This window comes from Rattus norvegicus, chromosome 18 (genome assembly GCF_036323735.1).
Source record: "Rattus norvegicus strain BN/NHsdMcwi chromosome 18, GRCr8, whole genome shotgun sequence".
Classification (NCBI taxonomy): domain Eukaryota; kingdom Metazoa; phylum Chordata; class Mammalia; order Rodentia; family Muridae; genus Rattus; species Rattus norvegicus.
The window spans coordinates 61,258,852-61,281,687 of record NC_086036.1 but is presented as its reverse complement, the minus strand read 5'-3'; the positions used below and the strand labels follow the sequence as shown (position 1 = coordinate 61,281,687).

At 43.3% G+C, this 22,836-nt stretch overlaps 1 protein-coding gene across 5 annotated transcripts in view; it reads right to left on the bottom strand.

Moving 5' to 3' along the window:
* Positions 1-15,415: 15,415 nt before the first annotated feature.
* Positions 15,416-22,836, bottom strand: part of Malt1 (MALT1 paracaspase) — a 53,983-nt gene continuing 46,562 nt past the window's right edge. For 2 of the 5 annotated variants that reach the window (NM_001419765.1, NM_001419766.1), the window contains 3 exons: positions 21,281-21,438; positions 19,119-19,244; positions 15,416-18,369 (listed from right to left, as the gene is read on the bottom strand). In NM_001419765.1, the coding sequence (NP_001406694.1) occupies positions 17,932-18,369; positions 19,119-19,244; positions 21,281-21,438 (722 nt within the window). In that variant the 3' untranslated portion in view covers positions 15,416-17,931. The remainder of the gene's footprint in view (positions 18,370-19,118; positions 19,245-21,280; positions 21,439-22,836) is intronic. The other 3 variants (XM_006254888.5, XM_063277326.1, XM_039097398.2) reach the window with 2 other exon arrangements.

The following is a 22,836-nucleotide window of genomic DNA, read 5'->3' as shown; positions in this document are numbered from 1 at the left end:
GCATGTAGAGCCCTTTCCCATCTCTCTAGCAGTGGATACCAGTCCACTCGAGCTCCAAGCCAGTCTGAACTACATGGTGGAACTGTCTTAACTTGAAGAAGAGGAAGAGGATAAGGAAGAGGAGGAGGGAAAGGAGGAGGAGGAAGAAGAAAAAGAACAAGAAGAAACAGAGGAAGAAATAAAAGAAAAAAGAAAAAGAAAAGAAAAAAATGTGGTCACGAGTAATTACAGCTTCTCAACCACTCTCTGCATGGGCGACTTCTTTCTTCTTTCTTTTTCTCTATTCTTTTTTTTTTCTTTTTCCTTTGTGTTTTCGATACAGGATCCAGTGTAGCCTTGGTTGGCCTGTGGTTTGATAGAGCAAGTTGGCCTAAAAACTCACAGGATTCCACTGTCTCTGCCTCCCGAGGGCTGAGATTAAAAGCATGCGCCACTCTGCCCGATTATACAGGTTCTTTTCCATGGGTTCATTTTTGAAGACTCCTAGTTGAGCATGAGTCTTTGTGTGGTGGGGAAGACAGCAGGAAGATGTGACTGAGATACTGGGGTCGAGGCATCTGGGAAGTTCGGGCACTCAGTTGAGGTGCACAGCAACCTACAGAACCTTGCATCCACCTTGTAATTCCTTCTGAGTTTCTCCTCAGCAAGGTCACCCTTCAGGTCAGTGCCTTTAGGCTTACCACACTTCTGTTCTGTGTGTGTGTGTGTGTGTGTGTGTGTGTGTATGTGTGTGAGTATGTGTGTGTGAGTGTGTGTGAGTGCGTGAGTGTGTGTGAGTGTATGTGAGTGTGTGTGAATGTGAGTGTGTGAGTGTGTGTGAGTATGTGTGTGAGTGTGAGAGTGTGTGTGAGTGTGTGAATGTGTGTGTGAGTGTGAGAGTGTGTGAGTGCATGAGTGTGTGTGAGTGAGTGTGAGAGAGTGTGTGTGAGTGTGTGTGCAAGTGTGTGACTGTGTGTGAGTGTGTGTATGAGTGTGTGTGTGTGAGTGTGTGTGTTTGTGTGTGAGTGTGTGTATGAGTGTGTGAGTGTGTGTGTGTTGCCGGTGATCTGACCCAGGACCTCATGTTTGAGTGGAAGGTACTTGGCCCGTGCAGAGCCATCTTCCTAGTCTTGTGCTTCACTCACATTTGTGGAAACCACAGTAATCTAGCACAACAGCATCATCACCATGGGACTGAGCGCTTAAAAAAATGGTTACTTGTGTATTTTACTACAGTTAAGAAAATAGTGGGCTGGGCTGGAGAGATGGCTCAGCGGTTAAGAGCACTGACTGCTCTTCCAGAAGTCCTGAGTTCAAATCCCAGCAACCACATGGTGGCTCACAACCATCTGTAATGAGATCTGATGCCCTCTTCTGGTGTGTCTGAAGACAGCTACAGTGTACTTACAGACAATACATACATACATACATACATACATACATACATACATACATACATGAAAAGAAAAGAAAATAGAGGGCCAAACAGATAGCTTAGTAGGTAAAAGTTCTTGCTTACAAGTCTGGTGACTCCAGTTCCATTCCTGGAAACTATATAAACATGGAAGGCAGAAATCGACTGCACAAAATTGTCTTCTGACCGCCACGGATGCAGGGCCCCATCACTCACGAACACACAATAATAATAAATAAAAGAGAAACACAGTAAGGAAATATACTGAAACAGACTGTGAAGGACCAAGGGGCCTTTTGTCATGGTTTGACACCCGGTTGGAACAGACTCAAGTCGGGCTATGGCTGGGGGAGTTCTCAACAATCATTCTAAGCCTCTTTCCTTTCTAGCAGACTGGTAGGTTTAACGACATGGCTGCAATTCTCGATTCTTTTATGTATGCCTGTCTCTTCCCAAGATGGATCTCAAAAGGAGGAGCCTCCCTTAGAAGGCACCATGCCTTACCTAGGGGTGGCCCCTCCTGACATTTCTTTGCTCTTTTGGAGCCAGTGGAGTCGGGTGGGAGAGAAAAGAAGAGGCACATGGAGCAGTGTCCTGCAAAGCTGGCTCAAGTGCCCCCATCTGCCAGGGCAGCTTCCTGTGATGTGATCGCCGGAAGGTTCCCTCTTCGCGCTTCCCCTGCCCTTTCCACCCGGTTCGCCCCCTACAGCATTGACCTGAGTCTCCTAGTCATAAAAATGAAGTCCTTGAGCATTGTCCTCAGCAGGCTGAAGCAAGACACTGAGAAAATACCAAGGAGATACAGAGCAGGCCAGCCAAGGACTATTACAAGTCTGCGCTGCCCCCTGCCGGAAGTCTCTGCGACCTCTCTCCAATCAGACCTAGCTGGTTTCCCAAAAGGAGCAAGGAATGAGGAGCGGAATGAGAGCTGGCTGCAGTTTTGAAAGTGTCGCCCAGAATCCTTTGAAGACCCCTCACGAAAGTTCTTTGCCAGTCTGCCCCCGCGGTGTCCCCATGTGGGTACAGGCTGTCCAGGCACACGAAAGGCCACCAGGATGGCTGCCCTACTGCCAGCTAGGCGAGCTTCAGCCGCATCCTGTGGCAACTCCCTGCAGCGCCCTCACTCCCGCCGGCCTCCTGTATCGCCACGCCCTGTTTCTTTCCAAAATAAGGCTGCTCAACTTCGCTCTTGATCGTGGTATCAGAGTTTCTGAAGGGTCTGCCTGCTTCTTGGGCCATTAGAGACTAGCTAGCTGTCTCTGCGGTCTGACTGATCTGCCTAGAACCTTTCTTTACGTTCAGTCTGATCTCCTTCAAAGTCAGCCTGTTGCCAGGACTGGTACAAGCTCAGCATGAAATCCAAAGTCCTGGATGTCTGGTTCCCATCTTATCCATGTTTAATGGCATCATTACCCTCCCTCCCAGTCAAACATCCCAAGAGGCGGATTGCTCTCCCTTCAAACAGCCTGGGTTCCTGCAGCAGTTCTCTTTGCTAATTGTGAGACCTGAGAGGAGCGACCTCTACCGCCTCAATGTTTTCATCTCCGATGCGGATTATAGAACCGGAGGCAGGGTTTCTTGGGGTTCCTCAGCCCAGGCACAAAGCAGGCAGTACACATAGAAGTGTTAATCTTAGAGCTCATTGAAAGCGTTCACCCTGGCTTCCCTTTCACTCCAACTTCCGTGTCTGTCTGGTTCTTTGAATATTCACGATCGGTCTGCTCTGCAAGCTCAGAGCTGCTCGGTGTCTTCAATTCCAGCGACATCCAACTTTCTTCTTTTAAATATATTTTTAATCTTATGTGTATGGATGTTTTGCCTACATGTATATTTATGCACCTGCTTTGAGGAGGCCAGAAAAGGAAGTTCGATCCCCTGGAACTGGAGTTACCTTCAGACTTAAACCACCTTGCGGGTCCTCTGGAAGAGGCCCTACTGTTCCCATGCACTTAACCATCTCTCTAACATCGACCCTGGCTTTCAGTAAACCTTGTTCAAATATACCAGGACCACCCACAACCTAGTCATCATTGAGAACTACCAGCACAGTCTTAAAAATCTTACATTTCAGCGTTGATTTTGGCAGAAACCATCTATCCCTTCAGATCTCTGTGTGCAGTGTTTTATAGTCTCTCCTTGCATCTTGATATATATATATATATATATATATATATATATATATATTCTAGCTTTAAAATTTCTCACAACTAAATTTATATGTTACTGACATTTCAAATTCTTATCAAGATCTTTAATTTTCTTGCCCATCCATCTATTCATTCGCCCAGTAAACGTCAGTGGGCTGCTTCTACATGCAAGACACTATATTAAGTACTTGATCCCTGACCAAAGACCATAGTGTCCAATAAAAGGAAAAGAACAGAATACACGAATAATCATACAGTTTTTAATTGAGAATAGTGCTGGAAAAGCAGTCAACCTGGTACTTGGGTGAAGAATAAAGACGGGAGCCTTCAGAAGGGAACAGGCTATATACATATATATATATACATATAGCTCAGAGGTAGACAATTTATGCAGTAGGCTGAAGGCCCTGAGTTTGTTCCTCAGGATTTCTGAGAAAAACAAATACCACCTCCTTCCAAAAAAACCACAGGACACAAATGAAAATATATGCAGAGGAGAGCCTTCAGGAACAAGAAAAGGCCAGCGTCCCTTGAATTCCACCATGAGACGTGTCACAGATGCCAGATTTTAGTGGGCATCTAGACCTTAGCACAACTGTCTCCACAGTGGAAGTTCTACTTAGGCCATGAAACGCAGCACACAACACATGCCAAAACAAGAACAAAGACCTAATCCATCTAAGCCCACACTTCTGGAAAGTCTCTGAATGTGCTACCAACCTTGTCTTTCGGCTTCTGTAGTTGCACTTTGGGCTCACTGTTCTTGTTAACTGCGGTACGTCAAACCTAGAACATGGTTTTTGTGCTTAAAAGCTCACCTGAGAAAGGTTCAGTGCTACGTCGGGATCCCAAACACGCAGTGTAGATGCTGGTTGGCTGATAAAGACTTTTTCTTAGGTTTAGTTTTAGCCTATGTTGGAGTAGTCTTCTCTGGTGGATATGCCACACGAGGAAGGACGATGGAAACCTGGAAGGCGGTTTTCAGAGAAAAGCGTTGGGATAGGAATCTTTCTGGAGCAGAGGGGGTAAACTGAGTCAGCTAAGTGAGATGGAAAGAGTAGACAGGAAGCAGAGAACAGTAGAAGATTCTTCTTTCATTTTGTTTTGTTTTCGGACAGGGTTTCTGTGTAACCCTGGCTGTTCTGGAACTCTCCATAGACCAGTCTAGCCTTGAACTCCAGAGATCTGCCTGCCCCTGTTTCCCCAGTACTGGGATTAAAGGTGTGTGCCACCATGGCCCAGGGAGAGCAAGAGAGCATTCTATAATGGGAGGACAGGCTTCTTGTTTAAAACTTAATTAAATCAAGGGCCCAGTGTGACAGCGGATGTCATGCCCATGAAGCTATATCTAAGTGAAGCTAATCTATTAAAGAGAAAGCTACTGATTAGGTAGAGAGAAGGCGGGATACACAATGAGAAAAAAGTTGGGTAGGGGAAAGATGATGGAGCAGGGTGGGTGGACGTGTAGTGCCAGGAAAGAATGCCGCACAGTAGATGTAAGGGGGTAGGAATGGGGCTTAAATGACTTCCGGTTTCTCAAGAAAAAGCAAAGAGAGGCTCCCGGTAAAAAAAAAAATGGGAGGCGCAGAGAATAAGAGGAAGAAAGGAGGGGGAATAAGGGGTTTGAGAGGCTGGTAGGAAAGATGACCACGACTGAGTTTCATCATTTAAAGAAAATGGAAACCATCGATGGATGAGTTGGAGATGGAGACGGAGGGGTTGAGAGGAGTTCTGGCGTTTGTGAGTAGTAATGAGACAAGCCAAATTAAGAGAGACGAGCCCAGGTTAGACTAGAGATTAGGTCAGGAGAGACAGAGATTAGAAGGCTCAGTGAGTTCATAGCTTTCACTCAGATGATCGGACAGGATGATTAAGTTCATGATTTTGGTTACGTGAGAGGTCTATGGAGATGAAGTCAGGGTTTCTTTCGGGATGGTTGGGTTTAGGAGAAGAGGTCTCTGTCGGTGAGGAAGTCAGAGAGAAAATTTGGATGGACCATCACTATGAGGTTGAATTTCCCAAGGATGGTGCCACAGAGAGAGGACAGCACACACACACACACACACACACACACACACACACACACACACACACACACACACACACACACACATGTACACACACACACACATTGTTAATGTCTCTTTCAAACATGTTTCTGTGAATGTTTTGGGATTCGTTCTTTTCCATTCCACTACAAATAGCTTACAATTACTTCATGTGTGCCAGCAGGGGGCGCAAGAGACTGCAATAGAAAGTCCTGACTGAACTCAGGGTGTTGGGCGATTCTGCTCAACAGTTAAAGCCTGGCGACTTGAATTCCATCTCAAAGCTCATCACCTGCGGCAAGAGAACCGACTCCTACAACTGTCCCCCGATCTTCACATGGCGTATCGTGGCATGCCCTAGCCAAAATAAATAAAATTATAATTAAAAATTTTAAAACGTTGGCTGGGTGTGGTGGCACACACATTTAATCCCAGTACTTGGGAAGCAGGGGCAGGAAGATTTCTGTGAGTTGAGTTCTGGTCTACATATGGAGTTCTAGAACTCATCCAGGACTACATATCAAAAATCTAATCTAATCTAATCTAAAATATAAAAGAGCACACAGTCTTCTGCCTTTATTCTTTTTTTTTTTCCTTTTCTTTCTTTCTTTCGGAGCTGAGGACCGAACCCAGGGCCTTGCACTTTCTAGGCAAGCGCTCTACCACTGAGCTAAATCCCCAACCCCCAGGAAAGCACACAGTGTTATTCTCGAGGCTGTGGTAAAATTGCCACTGGCCTCTTGGTTCAAAACAGCAAAAACAACGACTTTATGAAATTCGTAGGCAAATGGTTGGAACTGGAAAATATCATCCTGAGTGAGGTAACCCAATCACAGAAAAACACACATGGTATGCACTCATTGATAAGTGGCTATTAGCCCAAATGCTTGAATTACCCTAGATGCACAGAACAAATGAAACTCAAGACGGATGGTCAAAATGTGAATGCTTCACTCCGTCTTTAAAAGGGGAACAAGAATACCCTTGGCAGGGAATAGAGAGGCAAAGATTAAAACAGACACAGAAGGAACACCCATTCAGAGCCTGCCCCACATGTGGCCCATACATATACAGCCACCCAATTAGACAAGATGGATGAAGCAAAGAAGTGCAGGCCGACAGGAGCCGGATGTAGATCTCTCCTGAGAGACACAGCCAGAATACAGCAAATACAGAGGCGTTGCCAGCAGCAAACCACTGAACTGAGAATAGGACCCCCGTTGAAGGAATCAGAGAAAGAACTGGAAAGCTTGAAGGGGCTCGAGACCCCTTATGTACAACAATGCCAAGCAACCAGAGCTTCCAGGGACTAAGCCACTACCTAAGGACTATACATGGACTGACCCTGGACTCTGACCTCATAGGTAGCAGTGAATATCCTAGTAAGAGCACCAGTGGAAGGGGAAGCCCTGGGTTCTGCTAAGACTGAACCCCCAGTGAACTAGATTGTTGGGGGGAGGGCGGTAATGGGGGGAGGATGGGGAGGGGAACACCCATAAAGATGTTTGCCCGGAAACGGGAAAGGGAATAACACTCGAAATGTATATAAGAAATACTCAAGTTAATAAAAAAAAAAAAAACCAAAAAAAACCAAAAAAACAAACAAACAAAAAAAAAACAAAAAACAAAAAAAAAACAACAAAACTTATCTTTTTTTTTTTTTTTAATTTTATGTATGTCTTCAGACACACCAGATGAGGGCACTGGATCCCTTTACAGATGGTAGGGAGCCATGTGGTTGCTGGGAATTAAACTCAGGACCTCTGGAAGAACAGTCAGTGCTCTTAGCCTCTGAGCCATCTCTCCAGTCCAACAAAAATTTATCTTGTTACAGTTCTGCAATCTTCCCTCTCTATAGCTTTATGAGGAATGCCATTGGTATTTTGAGTGAGATTACGTTGCATCTGCAATGTTTTTGGTAATAGTCATTTCTACTATGTTAATTCCGCCAATTCATTAGCATGTGAGGTCATTCTAGGTCTTCTACAGTCTTCTTTAAGCTTGTGTTTCTGTGTTTTAAATACATTTTTATTGTAGAAGGCTTTCACTTCCTGGTTTTTTTTTTTTTTTTTTTTTGGTTCTTTTTTTTCGGAGCTGGGGACCGAACCCAGGGCCTTGCGCTTCCTAGGTAAGCGCTCTACCACTGAGCTAAATCCCCAGCCGGTTTTTTTTTTTTAACTAGTTGTTTTCATGTTTTGCTACTGTAAATGGTATTTTTGTTTGTTTGTTTTTGTGAGACAAGGTTTCTCTGTGTGGCCCAGGCTGTCCTGAAACTTGCTCTGTAGACCAGGATGACCTTGAATTCCCAGACATCTGCCTACCTCTGCCTCTGGAGTACTGGGATTAAAGATATGTGCTACCACCACCCATGTACTGGCTGGTTTTGTGTGTCAATTGGACACAGCTGGAGTTACCACAGAGCAAGGAGCCTCCCTTGAGGAAATGCCTCCATGAGATACAGCTGAAAGATATTTTCTCTATTAGTCATCAAGGGTGAGAGGGCCCATTGTGGGTGGTGCCATCCCTGGGCTTGTGGTCCTGGGTTCTTTAAGAAAGCAAACTGAGCAAGCCAGGGGAAGCAATCCAGTAAGCAACACCCACCCCTCATGGCCTCTGCATCAGCTCCTGCTTCCTGACCTGCTTGAGTTCCAGTCCTGACTTCCTTTGGTGATGAACAGCAATGTGGAAGTGTAAGCTGAATAAACCCTTTCCTCCCCAACTTGCTCCTTGGTCCTGATGTTTTGTGGAGGAATAGAAACCCTGACTAAGACAACCCATCTGTAAAAGGAATTTTTTTTTATCTGACTTCTTTCTCAGAAAGTTTACTACTGATACATACAAAAGCTACTGAGTTCTGTGTGTTAATTTTGTTTCCTGCTACTTTGCTGAAAGTCTAAAAATTTTGGAGTTTTAAAGAGTCTTTAATTGGGGTTGGGGATTTAGCTCAGTGGTAGAGCGCTTGCCTAGGAAGCGCAAGGCCCTAGGTTCGGTCCCCAGCTCCAAAAAAAAGAACCAAAAAAAAAAAAAAATAAATAAAGAGTCTTTAATTTAAAAAAATATGGGTAACAGCCTACCTGCTGTAACCTCTCCTTCTCCTCTGCCCCATTCCCAGAGGACTCACAAATTCTGCCCTTCATCCTTCCTCCCTCATCCCATCCCTTTATCCAGCTGCCCACACCGGGAGGTACCATACTCTGTGTCTGGAACCTGGTGGTTATGGCACCTGGAGATCAGTCAGGCACCTTCACTCTCCTTTCTGTCCTCTGTATCCGGCTCCCCAGTCTCATTCCCAGCCTGTAGCAGACCACTGCCTGGAGCCTTCCCACTCTCTGTCTCCACTCCCTAGGTCCCTGAAGATCCTCCTGTTGGGCCCAGCCTCCCCTCCTCTGGCCTGGGAATGAGATAGGAGATCTTCACTGTCCTTCTGTCCTCCAATTCCCCAGCCTCATTCCCAGCCCTGTAGCAGACCATTCTCCTCCTCTGATTCCACTTCCTGGGGACTCTACTAAGCCTTGTGGTTTCCTCTGTCCTGTAAACCCTTTGAGTTTCCACCTATCCTTTCCCCATTCTTTTGTCTCAGTTTCTATTACCTAGAAATATATTCTATCTTGGACCATTAGTGGTCAAACTTGGCAAAGACTCAGAAGTACTCCCTACCAGGCAACCCACAGCCAATACAAGCTCCCAAGACTCAGAGTGGGCAAGAGAAACCGAGGAATGGATGACCCACCAAAAAGTCAAGACCAAATATCAACACCTAGACTCACAGTCATCCCAAAACCAGATGTCTAGATGCCAGTGCAAAACACTATCAACAACAAACAAGACAGTATGCTTCTACCAAAATCCAGTATTCATACCACAGTAGGGCCTGAGAAATGCAATATGGCTGAATCACAAGGCAAGGACTTCAAAACAGTATTATGAATATAGTCAAGGATCTTAAAGAGAAAATCAACATCAACATTCTATTAATGAAAACATCAACATATAGCGGAATGAATGAGAAAGTAATTCAAGACAAGGAAGTAGAAATGAAACTAGTAAAGAAAATGCAAACGGAGGGAAAACGAAATAAAAAATTTAGTACTGTGAACAAGAACCCTAGAGGCAAACCTCATCAACAGAGACAGGAGATGGAAGAGATACTCCCATGCACTGAAAACAAGAGAGAAGAAATGGATTCTTCAGATATCTCAGTCAAAGAAAATGTTAAGTCTAAAAAAAAAAATCCAGGCATAAAACATCCAGGAAATCTGGGACACTATGAAAAAACCAAATGTACAAATGATAGGAACAGAGGAAGGAGAAAAAAAAAAACAGATTAAAGGCACAGAAAATAAATCATAGAAGAAAACTCCCCTAACCTAAAGAAAGGGAGGTCTATCAAGGTGTAAGAAATATACCGAATGCTAAATACACTGGGCCAAAAAAGAAACTCCCCATGACACACAAAAATCAAAACACCAAACATACAGAACAATGAAAGAATATTAAAGGTTGCAGGGGAAAAGACCAAGTAACATATAAAAGACCAATTAGAACAACACTTGCATGTTCAGTGGAGACTCTAAAAGCCAGAAGAGCCTAGACAGATGTTCCATAGGCCCCAAGGGACCGTGGATGCCTGCCTAGACTTCTATACCCAGCAAAACTTTCAACTGCAATAGATAGATAAAGAAATTTGAAGAAGGATCTACTACAAATCTAGCTCTATAGAAGGAGCTAGAAGGAAAATTTCAACCTAAAGAGGTTAACCACCCAAGAAAGCACAAGAAATAAGTAATCTTAGACTAGCAAATCAAAAGACAGGGGAAACCCCACACTACCACCACCACCACCACAACAAAAATAACAGGAATCAACAAACATTGCTCATTGGTAACTCTCAACACCAGTGGTCTCACTTCCCCAATAAAAAGACGAAGATGAACAGACGGTATTAAAAAATAGGATCCATCCTTCTGCTGCATCTAAGAAAGATGCCTAAACATTGTTGGGATCCAAGAGTTGCCCACAAACCACACAAACACAGATCTCAGTCAGATAGGGATGGTTTATTGACCTCATGCCCTAAGACTGATCGATCAGGGGCATAGCTCAGAATTGTGGGGCTGAGCCACAACCATGAACATTTCTCAGGGCCAGTTTATAAAAGAAAAAAAAAAAAAAACCAAACCATAATGAACTCATGTGCAGATGCAGGAAGTGCTGCCCAGTGGTTAGTTTTGATTCAGACTATTTTGGCTAGCTAGACAGAACAGTTTTAACTTATATTCTGGTCCTAAGCGAAGCTTATGGTTGTGGAATTTCTTAAGATTAACAAAACCTCAGAACATACAGAGCACAACAGGGTATGTGGTCGGCATGACCCTGCTCTGAGTAAGGTTATTTTTCTTTGTCAATGACTGGCAAGCACATTACAGCAACAGTATGAAATATCTGGCAGGCATGGAACAAAATGGCTACAGTTATTCTGGGGACTGGGGCAGACATCAACAACATCAAGGATAGACATTATCTCAGGGTAAAAGTGTGAAAAAAAAAAGACTACAAGTAAATAGACCCAAAGAGGTAAGACTGCATAGCGACTTTAGTATCTGACAAAATAGACTTCAAGCCAGAACTTATCAGAAGAGATAACAACAGACACATGTTGGGATCATATATATATAAACTTCATATCCAGGCCCGGGCATGGTAGGGATGGTAATCTCAGGACAAGAACCCACCCAGCTAAATTTATTGTCTATGCTCACAAAGACAGGCAGATCTCTAAATTCATTTGCAATGTTAGGAAGGAAAAAAAGGAAGAAAAAAGAACAGGGGGTTGGGGTCAGGGGACACTGGATCATGAGATAATCAAAAGGGAACTTGTGGTAATGATTGAGTTGGTATGTAAATAAAAGACTGGGGTCTTGATCTGCAAGAGAGAGCTGTGTCAAGCAGAATACAGGCCATCAGCTTGTATCAGCGATTTGTTCCAGTTGTTCTCCCCCTGCTCCCGGACACCCTGTTCTCAGTCCTCAGAACCCTTCTCCAAGCTCAGGCTGGTCCTTGGCATGATACTCCTTAAATTATTCCTCAAAATAGAAACAGAAGGAACACTGCCCAATTCTTTTTATCAGGCCACAGTCACCCTGATACCTAAACAACATAAAGACAAAGACAAAGAATTATGGACCGATCTCCCTTACAGACACTGCTGCCAAAACAAACAAACAAACAAACAAACAAACAAACAAAAAATCTCCCTTACAGACACTGGTGCCAAAACAAACAAACAAGCAAGCAAGCAAACAAACAAACAAACAAACAAACAGTCTCCCTTACAGACACTGGTGCCCCCCCCAAAAAAAAACCCCAAAAAACTCAATTGCAAATCGAATCTTAGATCATCCACCATGATCAAGTAGTCTTTCTTTCTTTCTCTTTCTTTCTTTCTTTTTTTCTTTCTTTCTTTCTTTCTTTCTTTCTTTTTTTAGTATAGAATAGAGTTTATTCAGGGCACAGGAGTGGGGGTTGGGGGGGTTGAGAGTGTAGTAGAGACAGAAAAGCAGGGGGGATGGGGAAAGAGAGAGAGAGAGGGAGGGGGGGAGGAGGAGGAGGAGGAGGAGGAGGAGGAGGAGGAGGAGGAGGAGGAGGAGGAGGAGGGAGAGTAGAGAGGTAGAGGCCAGCCAAGGCAAGTGGAGAGAGAAGGGGGAGGGGAATGGGGAGAGAGAGGGTAAAGGGCAGGAGCAAGAGAAGAAAGCAAGAGAAGAGAGCAAGAAAAAGCTCAGGTAGTCTTCAACCCAGAGATGCAGAGGTGGTTCAGCATATGCAAATCAATAAACCTGACCCACCACAGAAACAAACTGAAAGACAAAACACTACATGATCACCTCATTAGCTGCAGACAAGATCTTTGACAAAACCCAACACCCCTTCAGGGTAAAAGTCCTGTGATACCAACAGAGGGAAAACATGCTTTAGGAAACCTACCTCTTGGATCTCCTGATTCAAGCAGGAGAGTAGCAAATGGTACCTTGTCTTGCTGCCAATACCTGCCAGCAAGCACCTTACAGTTGATTTGAGGGCTAAATTTGGTGCTATTCGCTCCAGGGACCAAAACTGCTCACCAGGAGCTCAGGATGACTGACTCACAGATGCCCTCCTTCTCCGAGAGGAGTCGGGACTACACTCCTCACTGCTAACCGGGGATCTTTTTCCCCTTCCCTATTCTGCAGTACGGTCTGGTGCTACTGTACATGAGGGACTTGCCAAGCTAAAGCTGGACTACTGAGACTAGAAACTCCTTGTCTGAGAAACTTCATGCAAACCACAGCTTACCTGGAAAGTAGAAGAGATAATAGTAGCAGACTTGTTCTATGAAGCAGAAGGGGGAGCCCCTATTCCTTCAAAGGAGAGCTACTAGAACAGTCTGAAAACCACTGGACTCCACTGGGAGGTCAAGTGTGTATTTGAGTGAGAAAGTGAGAAGAGCAACAAAAGGCACTTACCTCATGTGAGAAGACAGTGGAGGTTAGAAGAGAAGGTCAGATAGCAATGCCAGAATAGTATTTTGCAGATTGTTATTGATTATCAAAATTAGAGACACACTTTGTAATTCAGAAAGGACCGTTCTATTGGAAGTTGGAATAAAACTAAAGCTTGTAAATCTACTTTAAAGCTGAGATGGTCTGAATGAGAATGGTCCAAATAGACTCACATATTTCAATGCTTGTTGGGAAGATTAGAGGGTCAGGTCTGTTGGGCGGTGTGTACTGGGTTAGAGATTTAAGGTTTCAAGAGCCCATACCATTCCCAGTTAGCCCTCGCTTTGCCTCCGACTCGCAGATAAAGACGTAAGTTCTCAGTTATTGCTTCGGTACTGTGCTGGCGTATTGCCATGCTTCCTGACACGATGACCATGGACTCATCCTCTGAAACTGTGAACCCCCAGTAAACTCTTCTATAAGTTGCTTTGGTCATGGTGTTTCTTCACAGCAGAAATAACTAAGATATTTTAAAAATGTATCAGAACAGGCAATATCAACATCATTAGTTTAGGCCAAGTCCTTTAGAGAATCAATCAATCTATATCTATCATCTATCTATCTATCTATCTATCTATCTATCTATCTATCTATCTATCATCTATCTTCTATTAAACGGAGTTTCTCTGTGTAGCCCTGGCTGTTCTGGAACTCACTTTGTAGACCACACTGGTCTTGAACTCAGGGACCTGCCTGCGTCTGCCTCCTGAGTACTGGGATTAAAGGAGTGCCACTGCATCCAGCTTAAGAGTTAGCTTTAATGTGACCTGTGGTTTTCATCCGATGAAAATCATTTTCTGTGAACACTTCAACATTAGTATTTTACTGGGCTAGGGCAATGGCTTGCTTTGTACAGTGCTTCCTGTATACGCCTAAGGACCAGAGTGTGAAGGCCCCAGACCTGTGCAGGAATCCGGGTGTGGTATAATCCCAGGCCTGGGTAGGCAGATAGGAGGAACCTGAGGGCTCACTGGCCAATGAATCTTGCTGAATTGGGGAGCCCTAGTTTCAGGGAGAGTTACTGTCTCAAGGTATGGGCTGCAGAGACGGCTCAACATTAACAGCACACTGTTCTCGCAGTGGACTAGTGCTGTTGGTGCCTCAAAAATGAGTGCAAGGCTAGCTCCAGAGGATCTAACATTCTCTTCTGGTCTGAGGGCACATGTATTCATGTACACACACAGACACCACACACACACACACACACACACACACACACACACACACACACACACACACACGAGTGGGGCGTATCCTCCTTAAGACTGAGCTATTTAGACACTGTAAAAATGTTTTCAGAGGCTGGGGATTTAGCTCAGTGGTAGAGCGCTTACCTAGGAAGCGCAAGGCCCTGGGTTCGGTCCCCAGCTCCAAAAAAAAAAAAGAACCAAAAAAAAAAAAAATGTTTTCAGAAAGCCGGGCATGACGACACATGCATTTCATTCCAGCACTTGGGAAGCAGAGTCAAGGATCTCTGCGTTTGAGACGGCTCCAGGATAACTAGGACTAGAGACCCCCCTTTCTTAAAACAGAAACCAGAAACCCAACCCAAACCAAAAAGTTACCTGAAACCTTTTCCTGTTGTGGTTAGAGAAAACCAAGAACCAGCATGTGAGGTCTCCTAATTTAAGACATTATTTCTTCTGCTGTCAAAAGATAACCAGTTCTTGCAGACTTCAAAGTTTTTTTTTCTTTTGTCTCTTAGACAGAGAAATCTTTATTTTCTCCTCCATCGAGTGTGAGCGCCTGTGTACGGCAGTGCTGGCAGTGATTTACAGTCATTGCACTACCTCCCCATCATTCTGTAACAGCAGCAACAGCACTGTGGTCTAGATTTGAGTCATCCGAGGCCCACGGACACTTCGAGTTAGTTTCAACAATTAGTTTCTTCATCTGTAGTTTCAAGCTTGATGACGGTTAAATGAGACTGGATAGAAGATGTTGGTCTTGGCATACATAAAGTGGTGCTATCCACTGCTCTCAAACCTCGCCACTTAGTGGGAAATACTCACGTACTCGTTTTACTACTTATGATGAGGTCGATCCAACATGTCAAACCTCATGAAAAAAAGGTGTGTAGGCAAGAGCAGACTTATTTTGTTTCTGCAGTGCTGTGGATCAAACCCAAGACTTTGGCTGTGCTAGCAGGCACCCTGACTGAGCTATATCCACAGCCAACGTGAATTAGAAACAAACACCTTTAGAATCATGACATAGAACATGCATGCCGCACCAGTACTCATACATAAGAGTGTGTTTATAGAAAGATAAACATGTGTCCTCAGGAGAAAGTTATCAAAACTGGGCATCTTTATAATAGTTGCATACATCTGTATTTTAAGTTACACAACAGTTGTTCAGTATATACAATTAGGAAAACACAGCTAAGCAAACAAGAATATAATCCCAATGCAGATAAACTGTTATGCTGTTCTGGGTTGCTACACAGAATATTTTGTACATTAAAAACTGGTCATGTTAAATATGCATTTTTGTTTTTACAAAGTAATTCTGGAGTGAATACAATTCACTTTTAACTTATCTTTTTCTTTTAAAGATTTATTATGTATACAGTGTCCTGCCTGCATATATGCCTGCAGGCCAGAAAAGGGCACCAGACATCATTATAGACACTTGTGAGCCACCATGTGGTTCTCAGGACCTCTGGAAGAGCAGCCAGTGCTCGTAACCTCTGAGCTATCTCTCCAGCCTCCGTAACTTATCTATGGATTGTCTCAGATAACAGGAGACAATACACAAATACCAGGCTGTTTGTTAAGAGAACCCACGAAAGTAAAACAACAGTCATGTTAAACCTGTCCTCATGTACACGGCACGGACCTAAGCTCTGGCTATGGGATTTGACAAGGATTTGTGACTTACTGACAAGGTTACCTGGCTTTTATGCTCAAGCCAGAGACTTGAAAGGTCACACACTTTAAAGAGGTTGAGGGAAGGTCCATATGCTGGCCTTTTTCTGTTAGTTTGACACAAACTAGTCCTTTTGGAAGAGGAACCTCAACTGAGAAAATGCCTTCATCAGGTTGGCTTGTAGGGTCTGTGGTGCATTTCCTTGATTGATGAGTAATCAATCACACTGTGGGTTGTTAGTCCTACATGCTGTAAGGAAGCAGGCTGAGCAAGCCCTGGAGAGCAAGCCAATAAGCAGCACTCGTCCATGGCCTCTCCATCAGTGACTTTCCTTAGTGATGGAGTATCACCTGAATTGTAAGCTGAAATAAATCTTTTCTTCCCCACTTGTGTTTGGTCATAGTGTTTACCATAGTAACAGAAACCCCACGACAGTCCAAATGCCTACTTTCTGTGCTAGCATTCTCCCAAGACCTTTGTGTGTATGTATGTATGTTGTGTGAGTGCATATGCATACACACAACTGGACACTGAAGTTGACAGTGGCTGTCTTCCTCAGCTGCTTCCTACCTTGTTTAGACAGCCTTGATTTGGCTAGCCGAACAGCTCAGGGAATTGCCTGTCTACACCCTCAACCTTTTATGCAGATGCTGGGGATCCAATCTCTGGTCTTCACCCTTGGCACTCTATTAATTGAGCCATTACCCTAGCTCTAAGACTGTTTTGTTTTTGTTTTTGTTTTTTTTGAGACAGGTTTCTTAGTGTAGCCCTGGCTGTCCTGGACTTTCTTTGTAGACCAGGATGGCCTCGAACTCACAGAGGTCTACTTGCCTCTGTTTCCTGAGTGCTGGGATTAAAGGCATGCACCATCACAGTCTGGCAAAACCACTTGTAGAGCAGAAAGCACTGGAAGAAAAACTTGAGACTAGAACTGAGACTTCAGTTGTGCTCCAGTAAGACAGCTAGCCTCTAGCTGGTTTTCCCCTTGATAAAATGAAGTTATTAAGCCCAATGACTGAAAGGTTCTCTCTGGGGATGAGAGATGTTAAGAGCACTTGGAGGGGAAATAGGTTCAGCTCCTAACACTCACACTGAGTGGCTTACACCTGCCTGTAATTCCAGTTCCAGGACCTGATGCCCTCTTCTGGTCTCCATTAGTACACATACACACTGAGACTCCCACATATACACATAAATAAAATAACTCTGAAAAAGAGAAAGGGTTCTCTTTTGGTGTTAGCAACATAACTCAATCTATAATAACGCCATTTCACGGCTCTTCTGAGTGGTCAAAATGAAACCATCTGATACACATACACATTTACTCTAATAACACATTTTCCCCTCCAGTAACGATGAGCAGGTCCAGGGCCTTCCACACGTTAGCTGAGCACTGCACCATTGAGCACTATTTACAGGCCCCATACTTCATTTTTTTTTTTTTTTTTTTGGTTCTTTTTTTCGGAGCTGGGGACTGAACCCAGGGCCTTGCGCTTCCTAGGTAAGCGCTCTACCACTGAGCTAAATCCCCAGCCCCCCATTTTTACAGAACAAATTAATTCACAAAGCCTTAAAACAGGACAAAAGCAAGAGAGTCTGGTTAAATAATGTAATCTTTTTTTTGCTTTTGTTTTTGTTAGGCAGGATTTCTCTGTATCTCTGGCTGCCCTGGAACTCACTATGTATACCAGGCTGGTCTCGAACTCAGAGATCTGCCCCTTCCTCTGCCTTCTGAGTGCTGAGATTAAAGATGTGTACCACCACTGCCCAGCTTAAATAATGTAATTCTAAAGTTTCATATTCCTGAGAACTTGCTATAAAAACAGTTGCTAGTTTTCTCTCCATACGTACGCATTTGCCTTTTCACCACACCTTATTTATAAGTGTTAAATTATGTGAGTTTACTCTAACTATTCTAATTTTCAAAAACATGAAGGTCAGTTTTCAGAAATCATAAGCCTGTCAGAAAAACTGAACGGCATTTCATCAGTCGTCTCTACAGGCACATTACTTCTACCAAACTGGCAGTAGTGGTGGGGGGGATAGTTGGAAATGAACGCATGTGGAGTCCGGCTGCAATGGCACCTGTCTGGTGGCATAGCACTGTCTGAGTTGCCGAGCTGAGAATGGTACACATCGTGGAAGGAGTCTTGGGAGGAATGGAAGTGCCCTGCTCCCGCTGAGGTAGATGTGGAGCTGTGGCAAGTCTCATCAGGCATGGGACAGGCTTGGAGGCAAGTCTTCCTGCCCAGTCCTCGATGCATGTCTAACTTGGCGATAAGAGGTTTCCCGACACTCACTTCCTGCTTCTCTTCCACAGTGTCTTCTAGTCCTGAATACTGGTAGGATAAACAGACTGTGAAGATCAGATGTTCCTAAAAATGAAAAGAGGTGTATCACGTTTATTAACTGTGGAAACCGTAACAGATCACCCTCACCCTACCCCAAAGCCCCATTCAGCTCCCTCTCTGAGGTTCCAAATCCAGGTGGCATCCTTTCCAACTCCCCCAAAGCAAAGAGGCAGGCTGTATCATTCAATTCTTATCTGTTTAATCCAATTCTAGTTCTTGCTAAAGTAAGTTGCAAACCCCGAGATTTCTTCCCACTTCTGATGCACTGTGAAAGGCGTTTCCAGCATTTGAGGCACTGGGATCTCATCCTTCCCATAACTAGAGACAGGCTCCTTCAATGTGAAAATCCTCTGCTTCCATGCACATTTAAGCCTAAGCTGCTGGAACACACTACTAGACAGTAACTCAGCTAGATAATGGAGGAGAGGCGAAACAGAACGTTTCTCATTTGTTAGTCGGCAAGAACTAGAAGAAAGAGCAATTCCTATTTTAGCTTGCTATATGTTTTGTAGACGCTAAAACAAAGGAAACTGCTTAAAAAGGTATCTCATTCAAAAGTGGACTATCTACTCTGTGTTCAACTTCTCAACAGCATAGAAGACAGAGTCCCCAGGCCAGCATCAGAGGCAGAATTTAATGCCAAATACCACTGGGAAGACCCACTGTGGCTTAGTCACTGCTGCTCCAGTTTAATCCCCAAACTGAGCAGCTCATCCCTGGATGAGCCACAATCAGCTTTTGTCAGCTGCTATGAATGGAGAGGCAGTAGTAACCTTTAGTTTTTGTAGTGAGCTGAGTCTAGTATAGAGGCAGTGCTTGGGGAGCTCTTTGGACACTAAGTAGCTGCCAGTTTCTTCTGGAGTCCCCTTATTGGCATGTTTTGGATCAATATCTAGGTCCTATAAAAACAAAAACAAGAACAAGTCAGTGGATCTCAATGATGCAATCAATGGAAGTTATAACACTGTCCATTAGATAAAATGTCTTTAGAGATGCTGTTCTCTCCTGAGCGCGGGCTTGAATAGGGAATCCCTTATCTAGGACTAAAGAAACATGAAAATAATTTTCTAAGGTCATATATTGCCAAAGGAATTCTAGATTCTATACCTTTTTTAAGTAGTTACATTAAAAATACTCAAGTTATTTCTTTTTTTTTTTTTTTGGTTCTTTTTTTCGGAGCTGGGGACCGAACCCAGGGCCTTGCGCTTCCTAGGTAAGCGCTCTACCACTGAGCTAAATCCCCAGCCCCTACTCAAGTTATTTCTAAAATGACAGTTGCCTTTTAAACTATTCTTTGAAACACTTTGTAACCTGTTCCAGTTTCCTTTTCAGTCTTGGATTCTCTCTCTTTACTATCATGTTGAGAAGTTGCAGGGAGATTCATACCCGTAGGATACTTAGAATAAATGAGCAAGATAAAAATTACCTCCTTTCTTCTTTCTATAGCTAACCCACTAGTGAAAAACAAGAGGCGCTCTGCTCCTCCAGAGGAAGCCTGTGGTCTTCTCTGGCCCAGCACTCAAGGGAGGTCTACCCTACACACTGTAGCTATGACAGCAGGCAAGGTGGACTGTCTAATTTGGGGGTTCCATGTTACATAATTTGCACTCACATGAAGCTATGCCCTTCATGAAGCCTTTATAAGTAATATAAGTGATATTTGTGATTTCTTTTTCTCTTAGTCCTTGCTTACTTCTTAATTTGTCACTCATACACAGGGGAATAAATACCTATTTATTGGTTCCTTTAAACTAGTCCAAAGCGATATCAGAATTAAATGTTTGGAAAGGACAGATTTCTGTTCTTCCTATGGCTACCATAGCTTGACAAGTCTTTTATTTGTTTTTAACTGTATATGTATATGTATATGTATATGTATATGTATATGTATATGTATATGTATATGTATATGTGTATATGTACGTGTGCCCGGGTGAGTGCATGTTATCACATTGATATGGGTACATCTGGAGGCCAAAGGATGCTGGATGTCCTGGAACTAGACTTACAGGTGTTGTGACCAGGCTGATGTGGGTGCTGAACGCCATTCCTCTGCTCGAGCAGGAAGTGTCCTTACCTCTGAGACATCTCTGCAGCTCTAGTGGTGAGTTGTATGTTCTAATAATGTCACCCAGGACGTTTTTTTATACACACATCCACACCCACATGGCCCTTGCATATATATTACACTTTTCTCACATTTGAAATTCTATTTAGAGAATATACTAAAGACATCCTTTCTGAGTGAATTAGAAATCAAGTTTAGACTCTTCTAATTGGACAAACCTAAGGTGTTGTGGCAGCTACTAAACACTAAGCAGGTCAGTGTTACACGGGATAGCTTCATATGAGCACGTAAACTTCGTTCACACTTATCACTGACTTTTATGGGGTTTGTTTTCTGGTTCCTTTGGCTTTTTTTTTTCCCCCTGGGACAGAGTTTCTCTTTGTAGCCCTGGCTATCCTGGAATTCACTTTGTAGACCAGGCTGGCCTCGAACTCACAGAAATACACATGCCTCTGCCTCCCAAGCACTGGAATTAAAGGAGTGCACCATCACTGCTGAGCTGGACTTTTATGTTTTTTTTTTTTAAAGATTTATTTATTATATATAAGTACACTGTCACTGTCTTCAGACACACCAGAAGAGGGCATCAGATCTCATTACAGATGGTTGTGAGCCACCATGTGGTTGCTGAACTCAGGACCTTGGGAAGAGCAGTCAGTGCTCTTAACCCCTGAGCCATCTCTCCAGCCCCAACTTTTATGTTTTTAAAAGTTTATTATTTAGTGATTTTTTCCTTTGATAGAACACAGGGCCTTACCCCTGCCAGGCAAGCACTGTATCTCCAAGCTATAACTTCATTTCAAAGTTTAGTCTTTAATGAGCAAAAAGTTACTACTGTATTTTAGACATAAGAAGCAAGAGACTTACAAGAGGGAAGTCAGTAACATAGGCGTCGCACATTATTATCTCAGGTGGCTTGTGGACTATACTTGTGTAGATTATCATGACGTTGGAGAACTCGGCAGCAAATCCTAACTGAATATGAACACCACACTGAAACTTAAGGCACATACTCTCTGGCAGTTCTGGAAAAGAACAGTAGAAACAACTTATAAAAATATCACTTCTTGGGGAAGCCCTGGGTCCTGCTAAGACTGAACCCCCAGTGAACTAGATTGTTGGGGGGAGGGTGACAAGGGGGGGGAGGATGGGGAGGGGAAAACCCATAAAGAAGGGGAGGGGGAGGGGGATGTTTGCCCGGAAACCGGGAAAGGGAATAACAATTGAAATGTAAATAAGAAATACCCAATTTAATAAAGATGGAGAAAAAATATTATAAAAAATATCACTTAAGGAGTAGCTGGTAAATTTACTGATAGATCATAAATATCTGTATGGGCAGAACAGGTTAGATTCTTTGCTTAAAAATATTACATAATGTGGGTTGGGGATTTAGCTCAGTGGTAGAGCGCTTGCCTCGGAAGCTCAAGGCCCTGGGTTTGGTCCCCAGCTCCGAAAAAAAAAGGAAAAAACAAACAAACAAACAAAAAATTACATAATGTTACTATGAAAACATACACACACAAATAGACTAAAACTTTTTATTTACTATAATTCTTTGCCATATGGTTTTCCTAGTAGTAATAAAATATACGTAGACTTTTATTAATGACTTGATCTTTGTGACAAGAACATGTGTGTGTGTGTGTGTGTGTGTGTGTGTGTGTGTGTGTGTGTGTGGTGTGATGATGCTGGGGATAAAGTCCAGGGTCTTGCACATTCTAGGTAAGCAATCTACGATTAAGGTAAAACCTCATGCACTGACAAGAATTGTTATGAAGTGTATGTTACAAACTGACTATGATAACGTGTTAACTAGTCATTCTGCTACTCCTGAACAGCTTCAGAATTTTGGAATTTTGATATTTTTCTATTAGCCAATATTTCATAGATTTAATGCTTCAGACTTGTTGGGGATTGCTCTTTCATGGTTCTTACATATGCCATACTGTTTTTAATTGACAGGAAATATAAATATACTTGTTTCACTAAAACATTTTTTTTCTTTTTTTCTTGAGACAAGGTTTCTCTTTGTAGGCCTACCTGTCCTAGAACTTGCTCTGTTGACTAGGCTGGCTTTGAGTTTACAGATATCCCCCTGCCTCTGCCTCCTGAGTGCTGGGATTAAAGGTGTGTACCATCACCACCCAGCTTACTAAAACATTTCTAAAACAGGGTTAGGTTTTTTAAAGTCTGTATAGGATTAAAATATGAAATAATTGATTTAAGTATATCTCCCTCTGGTTTTTGAGATAGGGTGATAGGGTCTGTGTAGCCTAGACTGACTTGGAACTCTCTAACGAGACCAGGATAGCTTTTAACTTTCAATCCCCTGCCTCAGGGTCTCAAGGGCTGGGATTGCGGTGTGTACCATCACACCCATTTGGTTTGTCTTATGAAAGGCTTTGTTTATTGCTGAGTTT